Source organism: Lygodium microphyllum, chromosome 9 (genome assembly GCF_053477565.2).
Source record: "Lygodium microphyllum isolate KBCC chromosome 9, Lygodium_microphyllum_v1.1.10, whole genome shotgun sequence".
Classification (NCBI taxonomy): domain Eukaryota; kingdom Viridiplantae; phylum Streptophyta; class Polypodiopsida; order Schizaeales; family Lygodiaceae; genus Lygodium; species Lygodium microphyllum.
Genome location: NC_141143.1, coordinates 30,553,359 through 30,578,535, shown reverse-complemented (window position 1 = coordinate 30,578,535; position 25,177 = coordinate 30,553,359). Strand labels below are relative to the sequence as shown.

At 39.5% G+C, this 25,177-nt stretch overlaps 1 protein-coding gene across 1 annotated transcript in view; it reads right to left on the bottom strand.

The window, feature by feature from the left end:
- LOC148030912 (LYR family of Fe/S cluster biogenesis protein) overlaps positions 1-7,857 on the bottom strand; it is a 63,634-nt gene extending 55,777 nt beyond the window's left edge. Inside the window, exon 1 of the mRNA XM_087685635.1 lies at positions 7,507-7,857. Coding sequence (XP_087541761.1) covers positions 7,513-7,767 — 255 coding nt within the window. The 5' untranslated portion in view covers positions 7,768-7,857 and the 3' untranslated portion in view covers positions 7,507-7,512. The remainder of the gene's footprint in view (positions 1-7,506) is intronic.
- Between the last annotated feature and the right edge of the window lie 17,320 nt (positions 7,858-25,177).

Genomic DNA, 25,177 nt, shown 5'->3' with positions numbered 1-25,177 from the left:
TTGACCGTAAAGTACCTCTTGAACCTTTAAACATTCACTGTAATCTACTTATCTCTTGGAGACACATCTCCATTTTCCTTGTCTAGTTTTCTTGCCAAACCCTTGTGGTGGCCTTTAACCCTACGCATTGCAACATTGGTGAACCCGACGTGAAGGTTGGTGTAAGAAAACGTCAAGATGGGGGATTCTTCAAGAGATACTCTACAACAGTTGGTGCGCATACTTCAGTAAACTCAGCAACAACAAATCCAAATGTTACAACAACAACAACAACAACAAAGGCAAGACAAAGAGAAGATTGATTCCATAGTTATCAAGGCCCTAGAAGAAGTTGGGCAGAAATTAAAACAATTTAATGGTCAAAATGTCTCTCTTTTAATTCGCTTGTCTGTTGAGAAAATGCTCTTCTTTGGTGTACCACAACATGCATGGAGTCGCTATTTTATCAGACTAGCCAAGCATGGTCTTCAAGAGAGAATCCATAGTCTTTTTCAATGAGACATGGATTGGGCTGCATTTAAGAAAGCCCTACGTGAAGAATTCTTCTTAGAAGACTCGGGCCTTATGATAAAGAAAAGTTTCACTAATTGGGTTGAGAAACCCAACAAAGGATTAGCTGGCAACTTGATACTGAAGACCAACAAAGCATGGAAGGTCAAAAGATTGAATTATTCCTTAAGGCTGCACATCCCATTCTGCGAGAGAAGCTTGTTGATCGTCTAGAGGATTCTACCTCCAAAACAGGAGTCAAGACTGCATGGACAGATGTTATTGAAGCAGTTAACATGATTGCTCGAAGAGAGCAGATGCGACTAAGATTGGGCTCTACTTCAACTTCAACAACTTCATTGTTGGAGCCTGCTCTACCTCTAAAACCCCCTATCCCTTTGACTAATCAACCAACTCTTTCTTCTTCTGTTCCTTCTAAAAATGATGTCATGGATAAGCTCATTAAAAGCATGTGAAATCTTCATCTGAATCTTACAGAAATTAGCTCCAAAGTAGAGAAGGTGGATGTCAAAGTTGAAAAGCAAGGACGAATATCAACTCAAAGACCCATGAGAGAAGGCTATAAGAGGCATTGTATCTAATGTAACAGCCAACAACATGACAAAAGGAAATGTACTGCCTTCCATGAGACTGAAGCACAAAAGCTCATCTTTTGGAAAGACGGAAAAATTCATGCAGCTGAAACTGGTCTTCCACTGGAGCCAAATTTTGGCAATGGTGGAATGAAGAAAAGATTAGAAGATTTAGCTATAAAGAATGCCTACAGATGCAGCTACTTATGGCTACAAATTGAACCAACTAAATCTAATTTGAGAGCATGTAAAGCTGATGTTTAATCTAAAGTATGGATGCAGGCATTAGAACAAATGGAATGCGACAAAGGTGGCAGAGAAGATTTGACCAACGCCAATCAGTGCATTCGAGGAATAACTGGTTAGAAAGAACCGGTAGATTCTTTTTCCGCCTTTGCAAATTTGGCTAAAGTCAAACATAAAGAAGTCTTGATTGAGGAAAAGAGAAGAAGAGAAGATGAACCTAGCCCTTCCCCTTCTGGCCCTCCAAAACGGGTAACTAGAAGAATGCCCGAGCAACCAAAGCATGCTAAAAATACAGCCCCAGATCGAGAGATGGAAGATGCGCCACAAACAAAGAAAGCAGAAGAAAAGAAGAAATGCAAGCACTTAGGCTACAAATTGCAATCTGACATAGAATCTGCAACCGATCTCAAACAAGTCCTAGAAGAACGAATTTTGGAAAGTAAAATTAAGTTCACCTTAGGCGAAATTCTTGGAATTGCCAAACGTGAATTTCATGATGTAATTATTAATGTAATTTAAAAGGAAAAGACAATATGTTGGTGATGAAACTAAAGAATCAGTGTATGCTTTCTTGCAAGCCCTTCGAATATTTATGCAGGATGAATTCATGCAACAATTAAAGCTGAAGATAGAGAAAGCATGGATGCAAAAATTAAAGAAGTGAAGGCTGAAAGTGTAATGGTCAGTTGGTCCAAACCAATTGGGCAACCCACCTTTCAAAAAGAAGGTCGTCTACAACACATGCATGATTTGGTGGACAAGTGCTTCTCTTGGTGAAATCCACCCTTTCAGCCAGTTTTAGCAATGGTTTTAGTGCATTTTCTGCTAATTACAGCAACCTGCAATTTTACTTTTTTGCTTTGATTTGGGACAGTATGGCTGGTCATTTAAAAGATACAGCTCTCTTTAACATTGCCAAGTTAGATGGTACCAACTATGGGTATCGGAAGTCCCAAATATGGCAGGTTTTGGTGCAGAAGTTGCAGATTAAACCCTTGCGTTTTAAGGGTGTTAAACCTGAGGATATGGATGATGATGTTTGGATGGAAGTTGATAAGCTATGCAAGTCTACCATTATTTTGTCACTCTCAGAAGAGGTCCATCATAATGTTGTTGAAGATGAGAATCAAAGTGCATGGAATTTATGGGAGAAGATTCAGGAGCTCTATGCAAAGCAGAGTCCTGCGTCACAGATGTATTGGCTGAAGCAGTTAATGGACCCTCGCATGAAGGAGGGGACCTCCCTTTTATCTCATTTCAGTCAGTTTCATGCTATCATGAACAGTCTGTTGTCACAAGGTATTGAGTTCAAAGACAACGTGCACCCGTTGTTTCTGCTTGGCACCTTCCTTGAATCATGGGATGTATTCCGTACTGCCATATACACGAACAAGCTTAATGGGCTGAAAATCAAAGATGTTGAGAGTGCTTTATTGACTGAGGAAATCAATAGGAGAAACAATGATGCTTCCTGCTCTTCACATACATTGACCATTAGAGGTGGCAGAAATGGCAGGCATGATAATGGTCATAAGGGCAGGGACTCTCAGAAGTCCAGGTCCAAGTCACGTGGTCGCAGTAAGTCCCGTGGGCGGAAATCTAATCTTACCTATCATTATTATGGGAAAGCAGGACATATTAGGCCGCAGTGCCATAAAATGCGCGATGATAAGCGCAAGGAAAAGGGAAAAGAAAAAGTGCAGGAAAAGTCTTTTGAGCACAGTATTATACCTGCAAAGTCCAGTGTGAAGATAGAAGAGGTTAATGTCATGCAGGCCACTGATTCAGATGATGATTACATACTTGCAGCTTTTGCATGCGATGAGCTGGATCCTAAAAGTGTCAAATGCATTTTCATTGGCTATGGAGATGCAGGAGAGATGGGTTACCGTCTATGGGATCTGCAGGCGCGGAAAGTGATCCGCAGTCATGATGTCATCTTTCATGAGGACAAAATGCATATGCAGCCTGAGAAAGTGGTTGAGGTACATAGAGTTATCTTTCAGAAGGAGCCCCCTGCTCCCGTTCAGCCCGCTCCATGGCCAGCTAGACAGCGTGCAGCATCACCTGATACCCATGGTCTAGATGCTAGACATGCTAATGTTGGACAGGATGTCGGTTAGGCAGCAGAGCCTGGATTGAGGCATTCTACTAGAGATCGACGACCTCCTGACCGTTTTGCGCCCTCTATGGATTATGTACTGGTTACAGATACAGGAGAGCCTCTCACCTATGATGAGGCTATGTGCAGGGGTGATTGTCACTCTTAGGAGAGGGCTATGCAGTCTGAGCTTGACTCATTGCATAAGAATCAAACTTGTGATTTGGTTTCCTTGCCTCAGGGTAAGAAGGCTTTGCCATGCAAGTGGGTGTACAAGCTGAAAAGTACCCCTGGATATCCCAAGCCGGCATATAAGGCTCGATTGGTTGCTAAGGGTTTTAAGCAGGAGCATGGTGTTGACTTTGATGAAGTCTTTTCTTCTGTGGTCAAGATGACCACCCTACGCTTAGTCTTGGCCTTGGTTGCAAAGCTTGACCTGGACTTGTACCAGATGGATGTCAAGACGGCTTTTTTACATGGGGACTTGCATGATGAGATTTACATGGAGCAACCTAAGGGCTTTGCAGACCCTAGCACGGAACACCTAGTGTGCAAGCTAAAAAAGAGTCTATATGGCTTAAAGCACGCACCTAGGGAATGGTACCATAAGTTTAATGCATTCATGCAGTCATAGGGCTACAACTACAGTGCTATGGATCTAGTAAAAACCAAGTAAGATGATTTTCATTACTTTAGAAATGACACTTGCACATACAACATGGATAGATTCTCTTTTCAACTTTACATCAAGTGTAAGTATCTTTTCCTTATGCTGAATAGTGATCTCTTTTGCACGAGAACCAATCATTGCATGCATACGGTGACACCACAGTATACCAAGCCACACATCACAACCCTGGAGTGAAGCAATGATGAAATCTTCGCTATCCACATATCCTTGTATATGCAACCGAAGCTTTCCAATGAGTGGTGTAAGAAGCTCTACATGGCCTTTCAAGCCATTCCAACTTCCCCCATGGGTCCCATCTTATCCTCTCTAATGCCTAGATAGGCTACCATATCAACAGAGATGAAGTTGTCTTGTGCACCATTATCAAAGAAAATCAATGCATGCTAATCCCTAATTCTACCCCATGCATTACACAACCCAGTAGTATCATCATTGGGCTAACCATTAACAACATCAGATACCAGTCCCACTGATCTTTTGGACTTCTTTCCCTTATGATCTCTCTAATTTTCTGATTTTTCAACTTGCTACTGTCAATTGGGACAATACCTTGCAATGTGACCCTCTTGTTCACAAATAAAGCATTTAATTGCAACCATAAATTCCCTACGTTGCACCAATGTTTTCAAGTCTTTCTTTGCTGTTTTAGCCTCTTTTCACGCTGATTTTCAAATGTGCCCCTATTCTCAGCCTTAAACTTCTTATTCAACTTCTCCCCACTCTCTAGGAAGCCCAAATGCTTCCCACATAGAAAGTATCTGCTGTAGGAGCAATTTCTATGAGCTGAGACATGCTAGAGACAGTGGATTTAATGCAAAAATCCTTGATTTCTTTGACAGCCCACAGGCATATTTTTCCACTTGCTTATGAAGGGGTACAGGCCAATAAGAAGTAATAGACAACAATGCATCCCAAAACTTCTTATTATGTTGCTCCAAATTCTTACGCTCCTTAGCATCTAAAGTATTCCAAGCTATCATGATGTCCACCTCAAAGGTACTTGTCAACCAATTTGATGCAAACATTTGCTTGAATTGTACCCACGTTGACGGTGCTCTACCTTGCATCAAAAGAGTGGACCACCATTGCAATGCATTCCCCTTCACAAAAGTGGTTGCCTTTTGATTCTTCGAGGACTCCATCAAGTTTCACCCTAAATAGGTTGCATCAAATTGCTGAATGAAAGTCAAAGCTTTCAACCTATCTTGTGCAACTTTACTACTTTTCCACCTTCATCATAGTCTTTTGCTACCCCTTGGGGTGTCAAGTTGTCATACATTGGCTACTACAAAAAGGGTGCATTCGCTGAATTTACATCAAAACCAATACCAAACACAGCATTTGCATGATCACCACTCATTCATTGAGCCCCATAAGCATTTGGGGGTGCAGATGCATTACCAAGCATGCTACTTTGTGCCCCATGCATCAAGCCAATGCTGCCATATATAGAATTTTGAACATTTCCAGCCATACCCGAATACATTAGGCCTTGCACACCATGCATTTGGCTATTGCATACCATAGGGATTTGTGCCATACATTCTAGTATGCAGTCCCTGTCAAACCATAGCATGAAAAATCATGCTTCCACCAAACTATCCTAATTGCTCCATCATAGCGTGCATGCCTAATTGTCCTAAATCCATTGGATTGACACTTCCATGATAGCCTTGCATTTGCATTCCTTGCTCCGTAGGTACCAATTGTTTTGCTTCATTAGTATCTTTGGGATGCTTCAAGTGAAGGCTTTGGCATTACCTTTGGTGCACCTTGCTGTCCCAAAGGTATAGAACATGTCTTCGTCTTCCTGCCCTTGCTGTCCTTCAGAGCATTCAAAAATCGGGTAAACTTAGGATCCTTTGCCAATTCAGCAAAGAGATTTGCTATTGCCCTCATCCGATTCTTGAATTGGTCATCAAATTCCTCTTTTCTTTCCTAGTTATCAGCATCATTATGCCTTGAAGGCCCTACATCTTGCCCAACAACAACATTTTCAGCTTGTCCATGGTTTGAGTCTTGTCTAAGATCACGCATTACATTTCCTTCATTCCTATGTGAATGTTCATACTGAGGCATCATCACTAATTAATCTCACTATAGGAAGACATATTGCTGTAATTTCTCAACTAAGAGCAAAAACCAGCACTAACACAAAGCTTTGGCTCGCAATCATGTTCCTCGGGCCCACCAAATCAAGGGATTGAGCGGTATCCTGACAATGGAACCATGAGACCAATCTTCCTCTTCGAATAGGGTGGTAGAACCTAATCAAGCACTTAATTACAGCAACTAATAATTACACAAACTGAAATGCACAATTTACCTTAATAATCTTGCACATTAGGCCCCAAAACTGGGGCCTCTTTCAGTATTCAAACTTCTTTTCTCTCCGGGTTCGTGATTCTCTTCCGTAGCGGGAGGTGCCATGTTAGGTATTTTAAAGAAACCAATAGAGCAAGCTTTGTGTGAAACCTAGAGAGAGAGGGGAGGAGAAGACAACTCCAAATGATGAGACCGTACAAAAGAGCTTAGTGACTATTCTTTACAATAATCACACTCCCATTTATTCAACATCAACGTCTTTCTGAGGCACCTTGGTGGTAGCTTGATCACCCCACTAATTGGGTATCCATGGTCTTACCTAATTGTCATTGTTGTATGTTCTATGGTGGGCCTTTCATCATTGTAAATCTCATTGTACTTATCACCCATGATCTAAGAGACGTTGTTAGTATAGTATGTTTCACATGTTGTAGGGACACTTTATAGGCTCAATATTTGGGTGCAGTTCATTTTTTGTATGGCAGCATATTTCAGCCTGACCAACCTGCATTATGGCCTTATTATGACTGACCAATCTATTTGTGCTTACTTAAAGGCCACCTATTCTCCATGGCATTATCATATCAACCAAGCATATCGGATCCTACTAGAGAGAGAGAGAGTCTAGGGTATGGATTCCATTTCCCAAGTTCATTATTGCTGAGCTCATCTGCTCTGGTTCTTTTGTTAAGTTCTCTGTGTATACAGCAACTTCATTACTTTGCTTCCTCTGCACTAAATTCTGTCGTGGTTCCTTGAAGCATGCTCAATCCTTCGCTCTTTAGCTTGATGTCAAAACACTTTCGCCTCTTTTTGGCACTTTTCTTTCCTACCGTCAATCTGTTAGTAATTGTGGGTGCAACAATACTAATTCCTCCTCATTATGAATTGCTCGTCAAATAACTTGCAGGATGGCATTTACTTTTCTACTTGTGGAAAAAGCATAGAAATGAGTGTAATTACATAACAAAAAATCCAAAAAGCAAAAAAGCAAACTTTTTTTAAAAACACTAAAACAAACAAAAAAAAAAACACTGTGCGGGACAGAAGCTATCACAGACCTTGAGCTACGACGAGTCGAAGACCTTGAAACCAGTGGTGTCTGCGCTTTTGAGTGTGTCGAGCTGCTTGGCGGCACGGCGAAGAAGGTACTCGATTTGCTGGAAGTCCTTCTTGTCGAGGGAGTGGGCATTCTTCCTGAACTGCGCAGTCACGTAGGCCTCGATGTTGGCGCGCACCTCCGGGGGCTTGGAACGCGCCACCCGCAGGAATGAACGGTACAGGCTCAGCACTTGCTTCTGGAGGCCTGAGAGACGAGGCATGCCTGGGGTCGGGATTCGGTGCAAGGCTCCATTCTCTCTCCCTCTCTTTCACACATCACCCATGCTCCCACCTACTTGGAGGCCTCCCCCCTGCCACGTCCTTCACCGGAGTGGGTCCACTCCCATTACATGCCTAGTTAATCAATTGAAAGTCTCTAGCACCGAGAATAATTAAGATCCAAAAGTCAATAATATTGACCATAATTAAGACGTAATTAGTTATATGGAAAAGCCCATAATATTGACCATAATTAAGACGTAATTAGTTATATGGAAAAGCCCATAATATTGACCATAATTAAGACGTAATTAGTTATATGGAAAAGCCAATAATATTGACCATAATCAACACTTAGTTGTGATTGGCTTAAATTTGAGTTTATAGGGTCATGGGCGTAGCCCGACTATTTAGAGCTCATGGCTATGAGCATGGCCTCCATTAAAAGAATGAGTTCAAGACTGTTTAAACTTTTTGCCCTCTCCTTTTGGCTCAGTTGAGATTGTTTTTAAAATACTCTCTCAAAAGTAATAATGGAACTGGAGGTCGCCAACAGTTCTACTCTCATAGCTAATGATAAGGCATCTTGGGAAGTAACAATCTTGCAATGTAAAGAGAGGGAAAAACAGAGAACATAAAACATCACATGAGCTAGTGTCATGATCCTTCCAAATGTGTAAGTTAAGCCACATATCTAAGTACACTTTTCAAATGTGAGGAAATCTAGTAAAAGCATTGAATGACAAAGTGACATAATCACAAGGGCCTCAGGCACCTACATGATATACTATGGGAAAGAAGTACCTCTAGTAAACATATTTAAGAAGTACGAAAGTGGTAGATGAACCTTAAGCTTTAAATTTGTAGTCACTTGAGCATAGTGGGCATTTTAAGGAACAAACAATACTTCAAAGCCTAAGCCTTCCTAGCCAATATTAAAATCTCATAGTGGAAGTCAAGTAGTTATAGGCATCCTAATGCCCTTCAAAATTTGCTCCATTAAGTTATATTATTAGTAGTAACTTTGATAAAGGTAAAAGAGACTTAATGCAAGAATTAGATGTTTATGTGAGGGCACACATGCAAGTAGTGGGTATGTTTATGTGAGAGCAAAAATCAATATCCATGATAATAACAACTCATATGTGAAAATGTGCATATATGCATGTTATCTATGAATGGATTTATAAAATACATTCATTCGTGTAAATTATGCATGTGTATGTATATGTGCATGTCCTTTAAGGATGTGACAATCACCAACAATCAATCTAGATTATGAAGCATCTTCGATAATTTGTTTATGTAAAGGGTGACTCTTACCTACATGCTAAAGGAGAACTAATTAGAAGAGGTTTGTGCATAAGGCTACAATGCTTATCCGGCTCATTAAGATAGAGCTCTTATTGGAAGAGATCATAGACTATGCTAAAAAAGGATCATTTCATCAACAAATTGAACACAACATCTTCGACTAAAAGTGGAGTTGAAGAAACATGAAAACCTTAAATGTGCCCTAAGAAAGGAGAAGGATTTGAAGATGCTTCACTTGGGCCAACTGAATTTGAAACAAAAAAAGGAAGTTTCAAAGGAGCTATCAAGTAAATTAGATGACTTATAATCAATAAATCAGGAATTTATCATGCTTAGCATATGTTGGAGAGAAAGATGGATGACTAGCTTATTGTGGAAAGAAAGGCTGAGTAATTGGATACTTTTGGACTGAAATTTGGGGAAAATAGCCTAAAATAGAGCGCTACTAAGCTCATAATGTTAAAACAGGATAGATATGAATTTTGTCAGTTTTGAAACAACAAGATGGATTCTTCGATGGTCCTAGGATTATAGATTGAAGATTTTGATACCAGCTTTCAAATGATCCATCGTATTCTTTACTAGGTTCAATATTGTGAGAGATATTCAAGTTCTTTTGACAATTATTGCTAGGACAGTATAGACAGGGGTTATTATTTTAGTCTGTTCACCTATCAAAAAATATCCAAATTGAGAGGTTAGTAAATTTCCCTTTTCTCCACTTTCTAAGCTTCGTTTTGAGACATTCACTTCTCAAGTTAGTGGAATATCAAGGGAGATATTAACCTTTTACTATTCAACTACTTACAAGACTGCACAAAGGCATCTATGGCTTAAAACAAAAAGAAAGACTTGGGGACTGACAATAATAATAGGGAAGTACAACCAAGTAGTGGAGAGCCAAATCCGTATGTTGAAGCCATGAATCAATGCATAGAAGGGGGTGACAAGGATTTGTCAAATGGGAAAGGAAGCTCTTATAATGCATCAAATATTCAAGAGCATATGGCTAACACAAGCCTCACATAAACATACCCCATGGTTTTAATGAGCAACTTCAAATTTCACATGAAGTTGGGAGCTTGAGTATGGGGATTCATTAGCAAATGCAAACCATGGAAGAAAAATTTGATCATTTGATTTTTGCAATCAACTTATTGAGGGTGGCAAATTGACTACTACTCCAGCCCCCAATGGTTCTACTTTTATAAAACAAACAAATCACCATGTTTTATCTACTTATGAATTTGGAATCCCATCTAGGGAAAGAGATCTAAATAAAAAATAAGTGTATTCCCATTCAAAGTATAGCATGAAAGGGAAACTACAAGTCTCTCTAAGGAATCAAGGTCATCATGAATCTTCTCGCCTTTCTCCTACAACAGATGAACCACATGGTTGTGACCCATTCTACAAGCAAATTTATCCTCAACTCAGTCGAGTACCACATGGATTAGTGAATCATGAACTGCCTCTACATGAAGAACCTCCCAACTATGACAACTCTCAGCATAATAACACAAATCAGTATGAAAGAAGACATCAACCAAGTTGGACAAATAAATTTTTGGTATTGGCATGGTGCTTTGATCAAAGGTAGGGGCCATGTAGCTTGCTATCATTCATGAGGTAATCCAGTTAACTAAGTGGTACAAAACAAAAGTATTGGAGTTAAATGACCAATTTTCATCCCAAAACAAGGGGTGTTTCTTGAATAAATCAACCCTTTAGATTAAGGCACTATTTTAGCCAATAGCAAGAAGAGAGGCTTCTAATATCTATAGCAAGTTCCCAACTTTTCTTATAGCATAACCATCAAAATGGAGTGCTATCTTCAGGCCTAATGTTGAAGCAAAAAGTGTCAAAGCGGACTAATTTTGTGGTTAAGAACTCATCTAACAATGCTCATGGCAAGCAGCTATCTAGTGACAAGTTGAGAGATATGCATTCCAAAGGATTATGCTTCAAATGCAATGAAAAATGGTCTCTTGATCAGAAGGACAAGTGCAAGGCAAAGAATGCAAATATAAATATGATCATTGTAGAAGATTCAAATGAAGGGTCTCATGAAAGGAATTTACTTCAAGTAGAGGCAACATCTACTAGTGATAAGTCATGCGATTTTGAAAAGGACATTCATGATGACTTCTATGACCTTATGGATGGGTTCCCTTTTGATCTAGGTGGGTTCCATTTGGATGATTCATTGAAGGAGATACGCTTTTCAATTATATCCCAAATGAGTGACAATTTTTGCAAAAAAGATGTGGCTTTTTTAGCTACTTAGCATTATGATATATAAATTTTTAAATTACAGATGAGCTTAGTGAGAGTCAAACAATTGAGCCATGTAAATCTTCTTGAATGCATAAAAATGGAGTTCATTTGGAATGGATAGCAAGCTATTCTCAATGGTATTGAGAGAAAACAAGTAGAATTGATCAACCTTAATAAGCTCAAGAAAGAGATTAATGCTATGTCTTGCATATTAATTACTTTTTTTCTTTCTTAAGTTGATGAAAATCATCAATCCTCTTCTTCAAAAGAGATAGATCCTTGTTTATGAAAGCTCTTGAAAGAGTATAAAGACATATTTTAGCCACCTACCTCTTTGCCTCCAAAAGTGGACCATCCAATCAATTTGGCTCCCAACACAAAACCCATCAACAAACCACCATATAGATTGTCCAAGTATGAGACAAAAGACTATGCTTACAACCTCTATCAAGCTGGTGGAGATAGTCTCTTATAGACCTACATATGAGGTACTTCATTAGCTCTATATCCTGTTGATGCTCCAAATTTTGTCATTCATGTAGACTTGCTTCTACCATTCCTTGGATCACTTTGACTACAAGTGTGAGTTAGTGACTAGTTTTTGTTAGCTGCATGCTCAATTTGGTTGCTTATGCCCTATGGTCTTTGATAGTTAAGTCTTGCTCCTTGAGTTTGTCTTGAATCTCATTCATGGTGGTCTCTCTCTCCTTAGTCTAATCTTGGAGCTTCTTAGGCATTGAGTCACACTCCTTTAATTGCATCTAAAGCTCTTGTATTTGTTTTTCTTGAAGATATTTGAGTGTCATGTCACACTACAAGGATATAGGGGAATAGCAACGGCTAGTTGAGATGCATATTAGCGGTGTCACTATTTGCGTCGCAAATAGCGATGGTAGTAAAAAAAATCGGTCAAAACCTAAGTGCGGCATTTTGCCACGAATGTTAACCCTCAAACGAACAAGGTGGAAAATTTGAAAAATCTGAAGTAGAAGACAAGGTCAAGGCAAAAGTGAAACGGAGGACGAAGGCATGCCAGAGAAGAATCTAGAAACACAAAAAGTGCAAAATAATCCTAAATTAAGGAAAAAGGTGCACAAGAAAAAGGGTAAGTCAATACTTTTGTAAAAGAGCGCAAGGCGCCTCATGATTTAATTTAAGAGCGTTGGCTACACAGGCTCTCACCCGTGCAATTTGTAAAGGTAGATGGGTGGTAGGAAGTAGCTAGGAAGATAGGAGGACAATGGAAAAAAGGACCTAGGCCACGGCCGGCCATGTAAAAAAGGGGATAAGGGGATGATAGTCCAAAAGGGATTTAGGGCTTTTTATATAAAGTTAAAAAGTGAATGAGAAGCTCATTCTTGTGTGTGGCCAAAAGTAGCTCTCTTCTTCTTCTTCTTCTTGCTTGCTTGCTTGAGCTTATGCTTGAGAGAGGGAGTGTAAGAGTGTGAGGGAGTGAGTGTGTGAGGGTGAGGGACCGTGGAGGAGAAGCTCTCCATCTTATCCTCTCTTCTTCTCTTCTCTTCTCTTGCTCGCGGCAATGGAGCTTGGAGCGTGGAGCTTGAGGATGGAGCTTGCGTGAAGCTTGCAATTGGATCATGGAGCTACCGAAGTGTTCGGGAGAGGAGGTAACTCGATCGAGCATGGAGGTAAGCTCACTACACCCGTAGAGATGGATAGCACGTCGGCTATGTGAGAGGTAGCCATTAGTGCTCGGCTTGGAATACTTGAAGCAATAAGCGGTCCGTGGGTCTTAGCAATTGATCGCCTCTACATTTTGGTTCCGTTGCCGGGACCACGGACTCAAGCTTGAGCACTTGCGTGCCTCATATCGAGTATCAAAGTAAGGGATTCATCCCTGAAACGGAGCTTGAGATAGATAGGAAGTTTGGGTTTTTTTATCTTCGATACAAGTAAGTATTTTGGTTATTTTGGTTGTTTGATGATTGCAAAAGAATGGGAAATCATTTCAGTTATTTGCTTTCGATTCTTGTTGCATTTAGTGTAGATTAGGATTAAGAAATCATATTGAAAAAGTGTAGGGTTTACTGCTGTAAAACAAGGTAAAATAGGGCACAAATAATGGTAAACGGGAAAAAAGGAGTGTTTGAAATGATTAATGTCAGCAAGTGAGTGATTGGGGATAGCAAGACCTTGGCCGGGAAGGGGTTTAACGGCCAGGAGACCATACAAGAGCTCGTTTTTCACCCTGGCATTGAGAGAGAGAGAGAGAGAGAGACTCTGGGAGATGCTCAAGAGCAGTGGGGGACTTCAAGATGAATGCCCAAGATTTTTCGGACCGCGAATCGAACGCCGAACGCGGGAGATAGGCCGGACGGGAGGCCGAGACCCAAGGTTAAGTGAGAATGGACTTTAAAAGTCCCAAAGGTTATGCCTTTTGGGGGCTTCCTTTGGGGCCCCCAACAAAAAACAAATTCGTGGGGTGGGGGGGGGGGAGGGGGGCGTTTTTTTTGCGCGCAGGCTGAGAGGAGGTGCCATTATTCCATTTGATGGAGAGGGGGGCTATGGCACTTAAAAACAACCCCCCCAACTAACCAGATGGCTGATCTATCCTCTCTTTTTGCTCTTCATCGCCTATCTCTGCGCGTGGAATGGCTGCCCAGATGGCCTGATCAGAAAACTGGTGCGCAGATCAGATGCTGTACACTTGTGTAGTGAATGCCGGAAGGTCCCCAAGAACAAAAGAACTCTACTTTTTGCACAAAACTCAAGGTAAGAAAGCATGCACGACATAAACAAGAGACCAATTGGGTGCAATCTCCCCGCATGCCTTGTGTGAGCGCTCCACAAAGCATGTGTTTTATGTATTAATCATCTTCAAGCTCAAAATAATAGCCCAAATTACAAAATAGCAAACTTTTAGCTTTTGAGTTTACTTTAGCACAAAATAGGAATAAAGCTAACGGGCGGTGCCCAAAGAGTCTAGCATACCCAATACAATGTCCAAGTACAAATAACATAATCGTGCACCCATGCGCATACAAAATAATAAATAAATATCCAACGCCTCAATAAATAGGTGCGACAAAATATAGGCGCCATGTCTAAGGTATGCACCCATCAAAATATAAATGATAAATCGAATACTCGCTATCCTCCAATGCTTTCCTCCGCCACTGCTGCTATCTCTACACATCAACTGAAGCATTCACAATCATTAGTAAAATAATACAATTAAACCGACAAAAGTGAATACCTAGCAGTCTTCAGCTACATAAATAAATCAACTGGTTAGAAATCAATCCTAACCTTAATTTATTACGAGTGCGCACTCTAAACTCATAAACGTTTATTAATTTAATATGCATTTTGCGGAATCACCCGCTATGGAATCACCCATGTACACACTAAATTAATGAAACGCCCGAAAAGGATAGGCGTCCCCATCAACTTCTCGCACAAAGAATCCACTTTGTGTATGAGCCCCGGTCAACAAAGTTTACGGAATCCACCGTAAAACCTCACGGAATCCACCGTGAAATATGCCTCCTGGCATCATACCCCCGGGGTGGGATAGCAATTGACCTCAATTGCTATTAGCTCAATGTGGAGCTAACAGAGTGGGGAAAGCATTTAAGTCTCTAGCGTGCATCCATTGGGCTTCCTCTACAGGATGGCTCTTAAATTTAACTAGATATCTAGAATATCTTCGGCCAGTTCTAATGGTCATAAAGTCAGTATCTATGATAGCTTCAGGTTCAAGTATTTCAGTTTCTTCGTCTAACAAAGGTGGATTTTCATAAACAGGGTGTACACGTAATTGGCCTCTAAATGGTCGTAATAAACTAATGTGAAATGTGTTGTGAATTTTCCAATGAGGTGGTAATTTTAACTTGAATGCATTGTCATTAATTTTGTGAATGATCTTAAATGGTCCATAGAATCTAGGTGCTAATTTGACAACTGGATGTCTATCTACACTTTGTAATCTACGTTTTTCTATTCTTAACCAAACATAGTCATCAACTTTGAAATTCATTGCTTGTTTTTTCTTATTGGCTTGTTTGGTATATGATTGCTGGGCTTTGGCAATCATGTCTTTAACCTCATCAAAAATAGTATTGTGCATACTAGCAATATCATCAGCACTTTGAATTCTATTTGATAAAGATGCAACATGTGTAGACAATCTATAACCATAAATCACTTCAAACGGTGCTTTCTTTGTAGATGTGTGTGGTGTATTGTTATATGCAAACTGTAATAAATGCAAATGTGTATCCCATGTCTGTGGTTTAGAAATAGTGTAAGCACGTAAAAGATCTAGTATAGTACTGTTAGTAGCTTCTATTTGCCCATTAGTTTCAGGATGAAATGCAGATGAGAAATCGATTTTTGTGCCTAGGTTAGCAAACAAAGTAATCCAAAAGTTGTTACAAAATCTAGAATCACGATCAGAAATAATAACTTTTGGTAATCCATGGTTAGTGAAAACAGTTTTCAAAAACAATTGTGCTGCCTGTGATGCTATTAAAGTTTTCTTACATGGAATGAAATATGCTTGTTTACTAAACCTGTCTACTACTGTCCAAATCATATCATGGTTAGATTTAGTATTAGGTAAACCAGTAATAAAATCCATAGAAATTTGTTCCCATGGTCTCGATGGAATAGACAAAGGCATAAGTAATCCATACTGTTTACCATGATGTCTCTTAACTCTTTGACAAATCAAACATTCAGAAATAAAGTTAGATACATCAGTGTCCATATGCGGCCAATAAAAATCTTCAGTTAATGTACGTAAAGTAGATATGATACCTCTATGACCTTCATATGGAGGACAATGAATCTCATTCAAAACAAAAGATATGAATGGAACTGTAACACATAATCTCTTTTCATAAAACATTAATCCATCATTATAAGATAGTGAATCAATAGGAATCAAGTTATTTTGAACTAATTTATTCCAATCAGCTTGAAAAGTAATGTCCTGATGATAAGTATCTTTCATAGGAGTTAAAGAATCAAATGATATAACAGAAATATTATGAATGGCAGGTCTTCTACTTAATGCATCAGCCACTACATTTTCTTTACCGGGTTGATATTGAATGATGGGATGAAAACTCTGAATAAAGGCTGCCCATTTGATATGTCGGTCAGATATTTGGGGTTGGCTAAGTAAATGTCTAATACTTTGTTGATCGGTCTTAATCATAAATTCAGAGCCCATTAAGTAGTGTTTCCATTGTCTTAAGGCTTGTACCACAGCTAATAATTCTTTATCATATGCGGAATATTTCAGTTCGGAGGGTTTCAGTTTACAACTAGAATAGGCTATGGGATGATTGTCCTGCATAAGTACGGCTCCTATTCCAGATCCGCTAGCATTGGTCACTACTAAAAAGAATGTTTATTAAAATCAGGCAATTGTAAGACAGGAGCATGGGTTAATGCATGTTTCAATAAGTCAAAGGAATTCTGTTGATTATCGAACCAATGATAAACAATACCTTTCTTTAGAAGTTTGTTCAATGGTAAAGCAAGTAATGAAAAATTACGCACAAACTTCCTATAGAAACTAGCAAGACCTAGGAATGATCATAACTCGTGCACATTTTTAGGTACAGGCCAATTCAATATTGCTTCTATTTTCTTAGGGTCAACTTTAATTCCATCAGATGATACAATATGACCTAAATACTCAATTTCTGTTTTAAAGAACTCACTCTTTTTCGGATTTGCATACAGTTGATTATCTTTTAATAACTGAAAAACCAAGGACAAATGCTTATAATGTTCTTTCTTATTTTGACTAAACACCAAAATATCATCAAAGAATACAATAACACAATACTGATATTTTAAAAATATACGATTCATCATTCTACTAAATGTAGCAAGTGCATTAGTCAATCTGAAAGGCATCACTAAAAATTCATAATGACCAAACTGTGTCCTAAATGCAGTCTTGAATATGTCAGACTTATCTAATCTCACCTGTTGATAACCAGATTTAAGGTCTATTTTAGTAAATATGGCAGAACCTTGCAGTTTATCCATAAGGTCATCGACTTTAGGAATTGGATACCTATTCTTTACAGTGATCTTATTTAAAGCACGATAGTCAATGCACATACGATATGTATTATTTTTCTTCTTTACTAACAGAACAGGTGCACCAAATGGAGAACTACTAGGTCTAATCAATCCTCTATTTAGTAATTCCTCAACTTGACTTTGAATTTCTTTTTGCTCTATCTGGTTATGCCTATATGGTGCTTTACAAGGTGGTTGGGTACCAGGAATCAAATCTATTTTATGGTCTTCTGGACGTGAAGAAGGTAAGCCAGGTGGTAGATCTTCGGCAAAACAGTCTTTAAAGTGTGCAAGAAATTCTTTATGCCTAGGGTGCATATGATTTTCTTTAACTTGGAGTTCATTCACCCAAACGAGATAAGATTTACTACTTTTGCGTAATGCACGTTTAGCTTGAGTATGCGAAAGCAGTGGAAAATCATTAAATGCATGCATACCATACAATGTAATATGTTTTCCTTGAAAATTAATATTAATTGAATGTGTGGAATAATCTATATTAGGGTTATGCTGATGACGCCAAGGCATACCTAAAATAATGCCACTGGACTGTAGTGGTACAACTAGAAAATTTCTTCTTTCAGTGTATTAACCAATTTGAATTTCTAAGTCATGCACTTCATGTGTACCATTATACCTAGTGCCTAAGAATGCTGCTTTAATGCGATAATGCGTAGGTACAGTTTGTAATTTCAATTCTTTTACTAGCTTTGCAGAAATAAAATCATGAGTACTACCATCATCATGCAAAATAATCTTTTCCTTTCCATGCACTAAACATTTCATTGTCAATAAAGAATGTGGAGTTGGCATACCTGGTAAAGTATAAGAAGGAGTAGTAATGTTGTCCTCATCTTCCGTGAAATCAGGCATTTCTTCATGTTCGTCATCTTCCATTGCTCCAAGATAGTTAATATGGACAAGTGGCTTCTTCGAATGGCAATTTGCTGCTAGATATCCAGGCTGGTGGCATTTATAACACACTATAGGCTTGGCTTTGGTTACATTGTTTGCAATGGTGGGAAGTCTAGGGACATTAGGGCTTGGCTGTGGAATAGGCTTGGGGTTTTGGTTAGTAGTCGATGGTAAAGCAGGTGGTTTTGCCCAAATCTTACGGAAAGATGATGAAGGAAAACGACCTTGATTAAATCTTCTAAAATTTGAGTTGAATTGCTTAGATCCATAGTTACCATTGGCTTGGAATTGCTATGGACGCTTGTCTCTTCCTCACAGCTTGTCTTCAGTGTCATGAGCTAATGAAATTGCGTCTTCAAGAGTTGCAGGCTTGAACATATTAACTTCAACGTAGTAATGCCAAAGTAATCCATACATATACTTGCGCTTGTGTGTCGCTTCAGGTACGTCTTCAAGCATGCGTAACTGGAGTAATGCATTCCAAAAGCGCTCGGTGTACTGAGGAATAGGCTCACGATCCCGTTTTGCTGAAGAAGGTCCCATTGCTTTATGGCTTTTTCATGAAATTGTGGAGGAAGGAAATTCTGCATAAACTTCTTCAAAATGGGCAAGGACTCATTGACATCTCGATTCAATGGTGTTGGATTCCATACACATGGCAAATTAGGATCAAACTGATCCTAATAAAGAAAGGTTTGTGGTCAATCACAAATGGTCAAGTGAAGAAACCAAGGAAAGCTGCACTTTTAGTTATATGGGATAAAAATGATGATAAGGCTCAAGCTATTATCAAGCTTGAACTACATCTACATTCATCATGTTGATGATTGTGAAACCTCTTACGTGACATGGGATCGATTAGAAACCCTATTTGGAGCTCATTCAAAATCCTCAAAATATGGTTTACTAATTGAATTTTTTAGGCTCGACATGCAAAGTAATACCTCACTTGCAACTCATTTGAATTATATGGAAAGCTTGTTGACACAACTTGCAAGAATCAACTTGAAGATGGATGAAGATATTTGCATTGGAGTACTTCTCAAAAGTCTTCCACCTGAGTTTGATAATGTGTCTACCACATTAATCAACATGCCAAAGGTGAAACTTGTGGACATCAAAGCCTCTCTCCTGGAAGAGGAAAAGAAGATCAAGAACAAAGGAGAAACAAGCATCCCAAGAGGAGGCCAACAACTCCTCTATGTGAAAGGGAAGAAGAGCATATTCTATGACTTTTGTAAGAAATTTGGGCATATTGAGAAATTTTTCTATGCTAAGAAAAAGTCTCAAAGAGCATATCTTGCTACAGTCAAAGAAAATGAAGACAACATTGAAGAAGAAGGAGAAGAAGAACTCTAAGATCAAAAGGATAAGACTCAACAGTCCCTCTTTTGTAGCTCATTTTTTGATGATAGACTTTTTTAGTTTAACATGTGGACTTGCCTTATGTTTCCACCATAAGCTCCTAAATTCTTCATGTAGCCTCTGCACACTACAGCCTCTACACACTTAGTGAGGTCTTGTAACAACCTCTAGCTTTGTATGGTTGTTTTTGTTTCTTCCATGTCTACACTTAGCAAGGTTCTACTCACGAAAGCCTCTGTATACTCAGTGTCTTTTCCAGTTGTGATTGAGGAGGGGTGTTGAGAAATGTGCAATCACATCCACCATAGCCTCTTTGTATGGGACAAATAAGGCAAAGAAACATACATAAAATAAAGCCTTAGACTAGGTCATGTATGCACGGTTTATTAAAACTACGGTTTTGAATGCCATGATCACTTTCCACCTATTTCCACTTACCAATACCACCTACTATAAGCCTATAAAAGGCACTCGTTCCCACACTCATTCTATCGGTCATTATCAATCAGTTGTACTTGTATTATGCTTGGATAATATTAGTTGTTCTTCCTTGTCAATGCTTTTGCCTCATTATGATTTTCTATTTGCTCATTAGTGATCCTCCATAACATGCATTCTTAGTATTCTAACAAATATGGACGTGTTTAGCGACGACGGGGGAAAATTTTTTGGTGAACATTTTTGTTGCTTTAAACGTTGGTATGAGGCCTGTATCTTGTAGTGTCATGCTTCTTCAAATGGTTTTGGAGATTCTTGAGCATAAGAAAACAAAGTAACAATTGTGTGGTAAAGGTTAAAGCATGTAAAAGAAGAGGCAATCAAATTGAGGTTTTAAAGGGTTTGATTTTTTCTTGATAAATATATTTAATGGGTATTCCCTCTTCTTTTTGTAGATGGCAACTACACATGCACCATTTCTCTTAGCCACAAAACTTGTACCTATTAGAGACCCACTAAATGAGGATAAGCTAGTGTTGTCTACCCAATAGACGTTGAGATGGAAAGCTCAACACGTGCGGACATTGATGATGGACCACCTGGCTAGATGAGTCTGCACGTCTACACTTAGCACGGTGTTGATCATTATGACACTCACATGGTCACTGACTTATCACTTATTATATTTAGTTTGTTACACCTACCTACAGCTAGCAAAGACATAGCGCCAGCAGTCGATTAGTGTAGTTAGTTATGCACTATTTGACTTAGAAGGCCACTTTCCTTTATTTTGTATCTTATCTATACTCTGTGTACATTGTATAGTGTGTGGAAGAAGAAGAGAAACCGGTAAGAAAACGTTTTGGCCTCCATCTCCCTTTAATGCGTTCTTGAGTGAGCTTCCTCTTGTGTATACAGTGTGTGTTTGGCGCAGCAGCTCAAGCACATCCCCCCATCATGCGATTCTTGACATGGTATCAGAGCCGCACCACTGAGAGAGGTTGATTTCGAAGGCTGAAGTGAAGGAGAAGAAGCAAGGTTCGAGCAAGCAAGCAACGGGTAAGAAGCTCTCCCATTCTTCCACTCTCTCTCTTGGATAGTGCCAGTGGAGGCACCGGAAGCAGGGTCAAGCAAAAATCTCAGATTGCTGTGAGATTTGGTGTGCGAGCAGATTACTGTATATTTTGCAAACTAGGGCTTTAGGGCATTTTTCAGTTATTTTGGGTGTCTGAGGCCGTTTTAGGCCCCATTTTAGAGCCGCAAGGTTGCGGAACAGTTTCAGGGTACACTGTGATTTTGGCTGTATTGACCGAAAGTGGGTGCACAGGTTACAGATTGCGAATCTATAATTTTTGAGGTGTTTGCAGGAAGCAAACATAAGGTTTATCAACATACAGGTTGCAGATTACATGTACTTTTGAGCAATCAGTGAAAAAGGTTGCTTGGTGTATTGCTGTGCACGTGTTGTGAAAGATTACAGAAGACTAGATTGCTGTGTTGTATCCTTGTTTGTGATAATGGCAGAGAACAATGGAAATACCATTATTGAGAAGCTCAACAAGAACAACTACCCTTCATGGAAGTTCCGTGTGACGAAATTCCTTATTGGAAAGGGCCTTTATGAGTTTGTCTCAGGTGAAGAAAAGGAGCTAGAGTTGGATATCCCTTCGACTGCAGATGAGTTGAAAGCATAGAAAGAGTGGAATGAGCAAGATAAAAAGGTGATGTACTGGCTATTTGTAGTCATTGATAATACTATGCTAGGACATATCAGGAATGCAGAAACTTCACATGCAGCTTGGACAATTTTTGAGAGCATATTTTCAGTAAATACAAAGGCACGAAAGATTCAACTCAAGTAAGAGTTGAATGCCTTGAAGAAAGGAAAAATGCCTGACAATGAGTATGTGTTGAAGGTGAGGAGCATTGCAGATGCCTTAGCAGCAATTGATGCAATGCCGGATGATGATGATTTGGTTTCATCCACTCTGAGTGGCCTTAACAATGAGAAGGTATGGAAATCATTTGTTACTTCAGTATATGTACGGAAGCCATTTTCAGATTTTGATGAGCTGATCTCTCTCATGATTACTGAAGAGATCAATATGCAAGGTGATTCGTTTGAAAGAAATGGTGAACATGTCCAAGCATTTTACTCGAGTTCAGGAAGGGGACGTGGAAGATCCTCTTTGAGAGGCCGTGGGGTGGGACATGCCGGTGATAACTAGCAAAACAGGTTTAATCAACATTTGGTGAAATGTAGGTTTCTGGAGGCAGAGGAAACTTTAGAGGCAGGAGGAGCTCTAGAGGAAGAGGTGGATGGCAGAATAGAGGTTTTGGAAATTTTGCTATTGTTTGCCATCATTGTGGAAAAACAGGTCATATTGCAACCAAATGTTATGCTAAGAAGGATGATATTCGCAGTGGTAAATTGCAACAAGGAAACTATGTATCATCTTCACGACATAATGAAGACAAAAATGAGCGTCTGTTTGTTATGTAGCATATGATGAATGCAGTTACAGGAAAGCGGACACATGATGATGTATGGTATGTTGATTCAGGTGCATTTAATCATATGACTAGTCATGTTGAATGGTTTGGAGAGATGCAAGACTTACAAAATCCAGGTTATATGCAGACGGGTGATGATTCACATGCCACCCAATTTCGCACATTGGAAAGGTTCCCTTGTCCTTGTATGATGGCTAAACAAAGAGTCTGACAGATGTATTACATGTGTCATTAATTACAAAGAATCTAGTATCTGTTGGCCAAATGGTAGAGCAGGGATTGCAGGTCCGATTCAATGCAAAAGGTTGTTTTGTAGAAGACTTTAATGATAAGTGCAAGTTGGTCGCAAAAGGAAGTAGAGTTGGCCGAATGTTTACTTTAGATGCTGGAATATATGCTAAAGGAAAAGGAATAGTTGCAGATATTGAAATATGGCATAAATGTATTGGACATGCAAATGTGCAAAGGGTCCAAAGGATTGGTTACATGGTTGCCTTCTTTTAGAGTTACAGAATTGCATAAAGTGTGTGAAGCATGCCAGTTTGGTAAGCAGGCGAGACAACCCTTCTCGCATGATAGAGAAGTGAGCAGAAATATACTTGATGTAGTATATACAAATGTTTGGGGGCCTACACAGAATGCATCTCTTGGTGGCAGCAAATACTTTGTCACATTTATTGATGACTGTTCAAGGAAGCTATGGGTATACTTCATGAAGGAAAAGAGTGATGTGTTTGAGCACTTCAAATCTTTTAAGGCAGATGTTGAAATAGAAACAAGCTTAAAAGTGAAGTGCTTGAGATCAGATGGAGGGGGTGGCCATCTCTTCTTGGGTACTATGAGCTGAATGAATGACACCATTAGGTTGATATATCTCATCCCCTTGGTCATCATTCAAACGGATCGCTTGTCCCAACTTTCCAGTAACTCCTCCTACATGGAGAATCATGGATTTATGATCATTCAACTCTTCTCTAATTGGACCATTACATATGTCAATGATACAATCCAAACTAGATAGAGCTTCAAGCCTAGACCCATCACATAGATGCATCTCAGGGCAACGGTCCCTATTGTTAGATGTCGCATTATGGCCTTTAGTCACATCCTCTTGGGAATCCATCAAAGCATGTCCACATGCAATTCTTAGCCCTGCAGACACACCAACAGTATTTTTAGGGGTTTTGGGCCTCCAAACCCATCTCATATTTCTTTTCATATTCTTAGACTGCCTCATTTGCCCACATTGGTCCAATGGACTCACTGTGGATTTATCACCATTACCAGATGGCCTCACAGCCTTATGGCTTCTATATAGTACAAGTGGACCTTTGGCATGCCGCATCTTCTCTACACGAGATGTCTTTACTTGCCTTCATCCACTCTGCAACAATTGCTTAGCCATAGGAACCATGATTTTACTAAAAGGAATAGCATCTACTCGAAAGCATGATTCATCTATAAATTGGAAAGGTCTCTCAAGAGCCTTACTAGGAGCACAACTAGAACGCTCATCTAAGCTTGTAGACCTAATGGTTCTATCAATTCCACCGTCACAACTACCTCTCATGGAAGTGTTGCAAGCCTTGATGGGACTTACTGGGCTTGGAATCTTTTTATCCCTAGGGGGTATATCCCTACTATTGCCATTTTTTGCTTGGAGATTTTGGCTACCAAGGTTCCTCTCATAGGCTGCCTTGGTATCAATAAGTGAGCTGTCTCCTTGTAGAAATGGTTGGAAGCTAGGATGCACTTATACTGAGTGGGGAAAACTCCAAAAATTTTCCCAACATCTTTGAATATGTCCCTCATAATCAATGGCATGCATCTTTGCTTCCCTTAACGACTTAGGATTTCGCAGTCCCACTTGCATTTTCATGTTAATCTCTAAGCCACTCAAAAAGAGCTCACATAGCACATCACCTGACAATGTAGTAGCTCTTCTCGGCCAAAGCCTCAGAATATCATCAAAGGCTCTAGCATATTCTTTAACAGAAGGATAGGACTCTTTCCCAATTTGCATCAGCTGCCCTAAAACTTGGGTCATAGGCACCTTCTTCTCATATTCATCTAAAAATCGATCACTCAACTCCTCAAAGGATTTAATAGATCCCCTTGGGAGGCTCCAGTACCATTTTCTAGCCTCTCCCTTTAGGGTACTTGAGAATATGAGCATCCGATGAATATCATTAAACCCGCTTGCAAGGTAAGTTAGGCCATATTCTCATAAATGCACCATCAGATCCTCATTAACCAGCCCATGAAACACTGGGAGATCCCTATAAGGAGGAGGGTATTTAGTCCTTTCCTTCAGGATCAACACTGGCCATTAAAATCCTCATAATCATGGCCTAACCCTAGTGTCTTAGGGTCTCCAACCTCTTCCATTTCCATCTTTACTAGTGTAGGGAGGTTAATATTATCTTTAATGTCCCTTTCTGTCATCTCATAAAGTGGTCTAGGGCGACCTATAGCTCTTAGCATGTCATTCCGATCCTTTCTTAAAGGATCTTCCATATCTTGCCC